Source organism: Pholis gunnellus (genome assembly GCF_910591455.1).
Source record: "Pholis gunnellus genome assembly, chromosome: 19".
Lineage (NCBI taxonomy): Eukaryota > Metazoa > Chordata > Actinopteri > Perciformes > Pholidae > Pholis > Pholis gunnellus.
This window is the reverse complement of record NC_136546.1, coordinates 9,436,714-9,446,697: the sequence shown is the minus strand read 5'-3', so window position 1 is coordinate 9,446,697 and position 9,984 is coordinate 9,436,714. Positions and strand designations below refer to the sequence as shown.

The 9,984-nt window shown below is 38.6% G+C and overlaps 1 protein-coding gene across 4 annotated transcripts in view; it reads right to left on the bottom strand.

Annotated features, from left to right (window-relative positions):
• Window positions 1-7,038: 7,038 nt before the first annotated feature.
• The window catches only part of ptprk (protein tyrosine phosphatase receptor type K), a 97,484-nt gene continuing 94,538 nt past the window's right edge, over window positions 7,039-9,984 (bottom strand). For all 4 annotated transcript variants that reach the window (XM_079180219.1, XM_079180220.1, XM_079180221.1 and 1 more), the window contains one exon: window positions 7,039-9,969. In XM_079180219.1, coding sequence (XP_079036345.1) covers window positions 9,916-9,969 — 54 coding nt within the window. In that variant the 3' untranslated portion in view covers window positions 7,039-9,915. The remainder of the gene's footprint in view (window positions 9,970-9,984) is intronic.

The following is a 9,984-nucleotide window of genomic DNA, read 5'->3' as shown; positions in this document are numbered from 1 at the left end:
TCTGAAACCCTTACCTTACCAGATGGCCTTAACCAAAACACTCATGAATGTAGAGCCCCTAATGATGCAAAAAAAAAAAAAAAAAAACTTCCCAGGAGATGAGCAGCTGCTGAAAATCTATTTTCCAAATTCCATTTAAATTGGACAAACTCTTACTTTTTTGTTTGATTAAACTCAATTCAGTCTTTCTAATTCATTTGGTTGAGTTTGAGATGAGATATCCAGGTCACTGAAGGCAGTACTTCATTTCACACTGATTTCAGGTTTTCCACGGGATGCACAGATGTGTGTGCGCCATTGCTGAAACAAAACATGTGTCTCTCAGAATAGATTTTCTTGTTTCAATGCATGTACAAAATTGACTCCTAGTAGGATCAATTCAATCAGGTTCCAATAATTAATACAATAAATAGATTATAAATATTACATTTACTAGTCCTTGTGGTACACAATTAAAATACAGATAAAGAATTATTTATGTGAAGAATATTTCCTAATACTTTTACACAGAGTTCTATATGTAGACTGTAAGAATTAGTACCACTTTTCTGTGGAGTTTAGATTTATATGCACCAATAATTATATTTACAAGACTGGATGTCTTGTTGTTTCAGCTTCCTCTGAAATTCACCTTCTTCTAACCAAATTCTAGTTTAGCAGTTTAATTTGTATCGCTTCACTGTACATATACTGTGCCCCAGTATACACTGAAGGACTAGTAATTGAAGGGAAGAATACTTTGCTTAAAGAATCATGTGCATTATATAATTACAGAGACTGATAAGATGGCAAGGGCTTACTCTTAACTTCAATGATTTCACAAATGTTCTTAAAAATACAGTATCTTCTTCCATTAAGGGGCTTTACCTCCAGCATTGAGACGCTATTCATATTGTATTTCAGAGAAGAAGGATCCAACTGAGTGTGTCTGATTCCATTTAATTACCCTCCTTAGACAGGAAGCTAAATGATTTTGAAGTCATCTCAGCTTATTACGCCTTTTCCTCTTCATTCAATCTGAAGAATAGATTGGCAATTCATCTTCGACAAATTGCAGTGCTTAAATGTCTTGTGTTTCAGTACTTCATTTCTGCACTTTCAGAATTTGTCAAGAGAGGGCCCACTTTTCCCATTACAATTTGAGGTGCAGTGTCACATGTTACGGTGCTTCTCATGTGACATTTTTACACTTTATAGTCAATTCAGTTTCCCTTTCTTCTATTTTATTGTCTTAAGCTCTTCTCCAGCACATTGTTTCCCAGAACGTAACACATTCTGTACTTTTTCTACAACGTAGAATTGACCTACTAACCTTCTCTTGGCCTGCTTGGTCACACTTTTGGGGAGAAGTGTTCTTACCATACCTCTAATTAGGAGGGAGTGTACTACTTTATTATGCATTAAGAAGTAATGTCTACAATGCCCACGTCATTTTAAAAGGCAACACTATTTATTTATGTAGAAAGCTGAGCGATATATATAAGTAAATACAATCCAGCTAAGCATGGTTAAGAGTAATTCAAGGCTGGCTTTGCTAAACACTGATAGACAGCAGTGCTATCCAAAAGTGTAAGCACTGTAGTCATTAACCAGAAGTATTGAACTTAACAGATTTTTTGTTCATCACTTGGTGCCACTGCTATCTTCTATCTCCCCTGTAAGTTTATAAGTATCAGCATCTTCACTCATCTTTTGGATAGAATACTGTTGGAAATAAGAAAGTCCTCATTTGTTCACTGGTTCCTTTCTAAGTCTTAACCCCAGAGGAACCAACAACAGCTTCTCTAAACTCTGACAACAGTCGATGGGCTACTTTAACGGTTCTACTGCTCTTCCACCTGACTGAAAGTCATGCAAATCAAGTCTACTTCCCACAGACTGCATACTGTGACTCCATCATGTTTACTACTCGATGATCTGGTACTCACTATCATCAACCCAGGCTCTCCTTTGTGTAGTTTCTAGTTTGTGCTGCGAGAATTTCCTTGAGGGCTGTTTCAATCATTTTCACTTCCCAACCATAGGCATGAGTCAAATCTATAGAGTGTTGGTAGTTGGTAATGTGGTTGGTTTAGCACATCAAAAAATGACCTTTTCTGCTTGGTCAACTTGGTCCAGCGGCAACATTGAAGCCTGGCGGAAACCAAGTGGTAGAGGGTAAAGTGAAACGGGATTGACAGGAACCAGGCTCACAACCTCTCCGTCACATGGCTTAAATGAAAAATGATGTCACTTTGGTTGTTTTTGCACCGATCACCTGTCGGTAAGACTGATATCAGACGCAAAGATGTCCTCAAAAGTCACATGGACACCAGCTGCAGCGAGTGTACACTGTTACAGTATGCGTGACGTGAAACACACAATATAATGTGTTTTTGTGGTATCAAGCAGGGCTATTCTATAATCATAGTACCATTTTCCTGTTGTTTTATGCTTTAGGATGACTCAAGATCAGTGCAATATTTTTCTTTTGCGTCCGTGTCTCATATTTGACCCACCATGCTATGAGAGGCTTAGGAGTTTGGCAATTATGTACATGACAAATCCTCAGGTGCCTTACAGTTTAAGTATCATATGACTCTGTGAGTGAATGTTTTGGGTTGAGATATGTGAAAGGATTTCAACACCTCTTTGAGTGCAGGTTTGTCCGTAATACCATTACAAAGGGCTGGAAACTGGGCTGGGTCGGCTGCAGAAAACGAATTTACATTTATATTTGACTAATCAAACGTCCTACTGTAATAAACTACAGCACAATACAGTCTCGAGGATATCAACGGAGGATTTGCTAACTTTTATGTTTTTGGTTCAGATCATGTAGATGTTCTGCTACGATTCACCACGATACAGTTACATTTTTTAAATTGGATTGATGTGTTATGACAGCGTATACAGCTCCATTAAAAACAAAGAGAATTGTAGAATATCAGAGTATTTCTGGGAGCGGATATGACATCTCAGAGTGCACATTTATTTCAGCAAATCATTTCTTTGAAAAGGTCTTTATCTATTTATCCTCCTAGCTGTGATATTGTAATCTTGGGATGTTTTTTGGCATCTACATCTACAGAATCTGGAGACTGACAAAACTTGACCAGCCAAAAAGTGCAATAGTGTTTTCATACAATGACGGGCAGGCGATCACCTACAGCTATTTACCTCACGGTTAAGTGTTCTAGCAAACATGGTATAGTAGGAGTAGTTGTAATCTCCACAGGAACACTTTTTCATGCCTGTGTACTATGCAGTGGGACTTCTGTGGGGCGGCAGAGCTTGCAGGCCCCGGTGCAGATCACCTTTCATTTACAGAGCACTGAAAGCACGCCGTCGATCGTGCTTTACACTACAGGAGCAAAAACGTGTGCTGCCATTGCCATCCAGTACTCAATCCAATACGTCGATGATCACTGATACTTAATGCCGACTTAAAGTATCTAGTGTGAAGAAAAGGTCAGCTAACTTTCAGTAATACTCTAAAATGATTCACATGGATGTGATGAGTTAAGAGTTCTTTTGCCAGGGTCACTTTTCCTTGTTAAGACAACTGTTTATGCTTTGTACAACACAGCTTGCGGCACCATATTTTAGACTAACATCCTTTAATAGTTGTCCTAAAGATAAACCTCAGAGAAGTTTGTAAAGGTGCTGAATCAACCAACTTCTCTCCTTGTACTTTTCCTAAATTTGCTTTATTTTTGTTTATTTATTCTGACAATCAGCACACACCAAAACTATCAAATGCACACACACACACATACACACTACAACAGCATGTCATATTATATCCTCAAGATAAAAGTCCTGAGTTTCCTTTATACGCATCTTGAGGACGTCTTTACAGACTCCATTCAATTTTCATAGAAAGCTTTTCTCCTTGTTTTAGATACAGTTGCACTGCAAAGATGTCTTTCTATTGCTTGCTCTCTCTTCTCATAAATCACGTGACTTTTGATGACATGGATCAGAGTTTTGCTTGTTGTCACAAGCCAAACGGACAAATTGATGTCATGCAAGTAACACTGGGCTGTGTATCTGCTCCTCAAGCAATAAGCCTAATTTAGATATTTAGGTTAGCTTTTCCTCCTGATCTTTAGACTCCTGATTAACCTAAATCTGAGGGCTGTTACAGTATCGTTTAGGTGGTTGTCGCTGCTTAACTGTTTAAGGACATTTTGGGAAATATGCATATTCGCTGTCTAGGCCAGAGTTAGATCAATTGATACCACTCTCATATGTTTTGTTAAATGTGAATCTAAAGCCAGCAGCTGGCTAGCTTAGCTTGGTATAAAGACTGGAAACGGGGAGACGGCTTATAGGGCTTCTGTCCAAAAGTAACCAGATCGCCCTGAAATCACCTCTAAAGCTCACTATTTAACTTGATTTGTCTTGTTTGTTTCATCCATATCTTTACAGCTAAGCTAACGTATTGTGGTAAAACAGGCTGTCCAGAGGTATCAAAATCCACCTCAAAACTCAATATTTACCAAGTTAGGCCTTTATATGTTTCTTCAATCCATACAAAAAAGTGTAAAAAAAGACACATTGTGGTTTTATGGGAGTTGTATTGGTTTATTTCTTGGCTAACTAGGCACAGTGACTAGCTGTTTCCCCCGCCATGAGACGGTTAGCGTAGCTTAGCCATGAAGGCTGAAAACGATAAACAGCTAGTCCGCCACATACTCAAATCAATCAGCATAAAAACTACAAATTGTCATCAATCAACATAGATTTTTGTAGGAAATTAACAAGCAAGTTATATTGTATCTGTTAATTAGGGAGCTTTGGGGATGCTGGTAGGCCTATTTTGTTACCAGGCTAGCCGTTTCCAGTCTTTTAGCTGAGCTAACTTGTCCTGGCTGTAGCTTCGTATAGGTTCAAACTATCTAAGAAAGCAAATAAGCATATTTACCAAAATGTTAAATTATTCCTTTGAATAGGTGAATGTTTTGCTTAGGTCACGTTAAATCAGAACTTTTTAAGGCAATGTAGATGCTTGCATGTAACATTTTCTCATACTTAATATCTGTAAGTCCTCTTATGTTTCTTAGTTTGATTTCATGATTTATTCTTATTGTTTGTACTTGTGACTTCAGTGCCCATCTACAGAGTTAAGGGCCTGAGTCAGTGTGAATCGGTCTACATTGCCTCTGAAGGACAGTTATACTAGTTTACACCACTGCTTGTCTCTGCACCAATTCTTCATGATCACAACCAGAATCGACAGGCATATGTTGTCCACGTTTGCATATTTTTGGGGGAATTGCTTGTGACGGTATAACTGGGAGGAAACACATTTTCTGAATCTGTGCTGTTCCTTTTGTTTCAGCGTTTTATGAGGGGAGAGAGAAGTCACAATTCTGTTTGCCTTTGGTGGAGAAATGTCTTGTGTCGTGGCTGTGGGTAGAAATAACAGAAGGCCTCTTATGGGTTTTGCAATGTGACATGAGAAAAAATGTACAGCATAAAAGGTTTGTGGTTAGCTTAAAACTATTTTGAATTGTTAGATATATCAATAATGAGGATAAATATAATGCCAAATATTCAGTATTTGTACAGAAATATACATATATAAATATATAATATATACCTAATTTAAATGGAACTATTTTCCGCTCTTGACCATGTTTTTGTTGTTTAACGTTCCTTTGTCAACATTATTTTATAAGATCTTCAGATAGCATGCAGGATAGTGAAAATGAATGTATTATTTAGTGTTTCATTGCTGTTCAGTATTACAGCATTCTACAGATCAGTTTGTGTTTGTAAGAATAATTTAAGCTGAATATTTCATTTCTAGATTTGTTTACTTATAAATGAATTGTAAACTTTCTTTTTTTTTAATTCAAGGTTCTGAAATGGTTTCAACAGTTTATATCATTTCATTATTTTTCTGCTTTATCAACGTGGCTCAGTATATTTTGCCTCTTCTAAGTACTGCTATCAACCATCTGTTGTAAATAATCATGCAAATTAAACTTTTTGAAGAAAACAGCATGGATGTGAGAGAGCGCTTTCTTCTTTCCTTCTATAAGTACCGGGAGTTTGGAGAGGCTTCAGTGATGCAGCTGTACCAGGAAGTAGACAAGTCATGTGGGATTTTAGCTCAAAGGCAAGGTTATTTATGGGGAATTACTAAAACCCAGATAGAGTGTTCATCCTCTGGAATAACTCCCCGAGGATCAATATAATAAGAAATGGAAAGACGCTTGCTGAGCGGTAATCCAAGTGAAGTGTCTTATTAGAATGTCTACCTCTTAGTTACAACTGTGATGATTTAAATAAATCTGATCTTATTAGTGAATGATAGACAGTAAACTACAATATATACGATAGCCCTCTGGCCTGCTTGGTGTCCCTGCAAAGTCTCAAGGTCCTGGTGCTGTGCATGTTGGTTTACTTTCATGGGTTACTGGGACACTTAATGTTATTAGTAACACCTGTGCTTTTCCTGCTACGACTACTATGGCTAAGCTCCTACTGTGGAAAGGCCTGGGAATTGGTGGGTTGGACTGTAAAATCAGTCCAACTATAGGAGCACCTGGTCCCCGAGGTTCCACCTGAGACCAAGTGCAGTGGCACAAAACATACATTCACATTGTCAACTGTTTTATCCCACAAACATAAAATCTCTCAGAGACGTCTGAAGTGGATCCTATTTTAGTGCTCGAAGAGCACTGGAACAGGTGTTTCCAGTTGTACTGATGAGGCAGCCCAGCCCAACAGTGACATCGTGTCACAGCAGGAAGAGCTCAGCATGAATGATGTTCACGTACGATTACATTTGGCAAGTTTCAAGGCACTGGTGTTGCTTCTCGGGACACTTCAGTGGAACTTTATCATTCCTGTAATAACAAGTCAAAATGTCTACGGTGAAAAAGTTCTGTTAGACCAATAAGTATCGGCACCAGACCGGAGAGGGCCGCTTGTTCGGGCAAAATACTGACTTCATCTTACCTTCTGCTATATTTCACAGAGGTGTCTTCAATTCTAATTCTAATCAGCATGAGAGAAAACAGCAACTCCACACAAGTTGTAATTAAACAAGTGGTCTTTATTACAGCAAAGAAGCCAAACATTACAGACATGAATAATTATGAACCATGAATATCTATACTCAAGACTGGCCTCTCATCCAGACACCTGCTTCATTCACTACTCTTGAGGGCCATTACTTCAGATATATTACGGAGGAATTATTGGCATCTTAGCATGATTTGCTCCTTAGTTTTTCCCTTAAGTGTGTAGTTAAGAAGGTTGATTTACGGCATTCATTTTCTGTTGACACTCGCCATTCTTTTCTGTCTCTCTGCATGCTATAGAGATGGCACTCCGTTTAGTCCAACTGGCAAACTGTATCACCATAGTGAGTTTTCTCTCCCTCCTTTGGGTCGGACACAAATCTGCAGAAATAAACAGAAATTTGATGTTCCACCAAAAGAATAAAGTTTTGTAATCAGGAGGATATTTTTATGCTTTTTTTAAAACAATATCTGTTAAAATTTGAAGTTGCGCCCTACAGGAGTACAATCTCTGACTTTTTTTTATTTTTTATCTACAACAGAACTAATGTTCTGACATTGTGTCCATCGTCTCTACTGTTCATCCAACAATAGAGCCTTTGTAGAGTTCTCATGATATTATTATGATACTATTTACAATAACATCCGTAACAGTAGACCCGGGGCTACTCTTGTCCCAACCAAGTGGAACCTCTGACATTTTATTTACAATAAAGTGTGTTATTTAGATTTTTTTTTCTTAATCCGCTTGAGCACAACAGAAACACATCTGATATTTGGTAAGACCGCAAAAGCCTCACAAAGAATTGATGAAGCATTGTGATTCATAAAACACACTGAGTCATGGTCCAAACGGTATTTAAACATTGATCGTCCATGAGAAACGCATTCAACAAAGCCCTGGTTTGCGATCTAAGATACTGTTAAAATGCTTGTATCAACAAGGAAATTCAAATGATTAGGCACAATACATGTTTTTGTTTCACATTCCTGCATGTTTCACTCACTAAGCCTGTTTGCATCACTGAGTCCGTGTGTATTCAGGGATAATGGCGAGCAGGATACGATGAGGATAAACAGCTTATCCCGACTAGGACATTGGAGCTATTATCCAAAAATACTCTGTGCATGTAAACGCACTGATGTTCTACTGACCACAAACAAGAGCAATGGGCTTTTACACAAATAAACCACGGTAACATCACAGAGTTTCATTAAGTGAAAACAAGACAATACTACTGAATTCCACCTAGATACTGAAAAACTACTTCTAATGCTTTAATATACAGCTTCAGTCAGGGGTTCTTAAACGTCTCTTTGCGAAACCCAAATTGAGCCGACGTAGCCTTTTACCTCAGGTAACCCTTTGTGGGCTCGTTTGCTCATACGCAGCGCTCTCAACGCTCCGGAGGAAACAGACTGGCAGCCCATTTTGCGTCCCGACTCGCAGTTTAAGAAACGCTAGTGGCAGAGTAAACATGGAATGAAGAATGATTGTTCTTACAAGCAATGCAAGTAAACAAACAATAAATACAAACAATGTGCTTTATCCATATAGACATATTTACACAAAGTCTTTGGCTTATGAATAAACATCAGCTACAAAATAATGACAAAAAAGTGTTGGCAACCAGTGCACAAAACGAGGCCTGGGGTCAGTTCACTTCCAAGTCCATTCAAAGCAAAAGTGGAATGGCACTTGTTCTCAGTCTTTAAATGAGAGAGTGAATCTATCCACTCTAGGGTTTTTTTTAAATGAAACATCCCATTTTTGAATTGGCTGAATTGAAAGTGCATTGGGCCCAGCCCTGAAACAAACATGATTATGCTAATGTTACATGGTTGACCAAAAATCAAAAAAGTGTTCCAATTTTTTTTTACAGTTTAGGGTACAAAGAAGACTTCAAAACTTCTCTCCAGTCGATCAATAAAAGATGCAACAAATCAGCGCTGCAGCGACTGCGGGGAAACATAAACAATGACACATATCACACTTTGTTTTTGTACGTATACATTTTAGTGAAAATCCTACACTAATCATTTTTCAAGTGGCCACTTCATGATATCGTAAAAAAAAAATACAATGGAAAGCCTTATACTCCTCATGTAAACTTCCTGTTTAAGTTTCATTGTCAGTCTTGTTTCTAATTCTTACCTTTGACATTTAGGGTGTTTGTGTGTTCTGTTATCTTACAACCTACTGTGTGTAACCAATGGAAATGGGTTCAGAGTGGCTTTCATGTACTTAAATACATAATGTTCTGACTCAGGGAAATAAAAGGAAGATGCTGCTGATGTATGGAGTAGAAAAAGAAGCATTCACAGAGTTTGGCCAGGCTGTAACATTACGTTTCTTGTTCTTATACAAAAGTACTTGCTGCAAATATTCAAACATCACCATGATGAGATGCCCAACACCGTCTAGTTACTCACAAATGATGAGCATGAGAGCAGGAATGTGGGGCCACTGAAAACTTGCAGTTATTCAAAAGCTGTGGTTGCAGTTGGCAAGAGGGGGGGGGGAGACATCTACAGTGCACATTGGGTACTGCAGCTGAAACAGCATGAGGCATCAAATTCATGGGGGGGTGGGGTGAAAGGCTAAATATTTAAATGAGGCCCAAAACATACAGGGACCCGCTGGCACTCAAAAAGCTGTACAATAAGCATAAAGGAGTAAGAGGAGTAACACCTCCCTCTCTGTTGCACTCCCAGCAGCTCCTTCTGTTAAAAGTCTGTTTCCCTTTGTTTGGATACAAGGAGCCCATTTCCACTTGTAGGGACGCACAATGGGTGCTACAGAACGGCCGCCACAGAGGAGAGGATCAAAACACATGGGAAGTGAAAAGATCTTCTGCTCTTCTTCACCTCCTCCTCCTCCTCTTCTCTCCTTTGTTTAGGAGGACTCGATGAACTCCAGTGACAGGTCGTAGCAGAAGCGGTACTGTTCCTGGAGCAGAACACA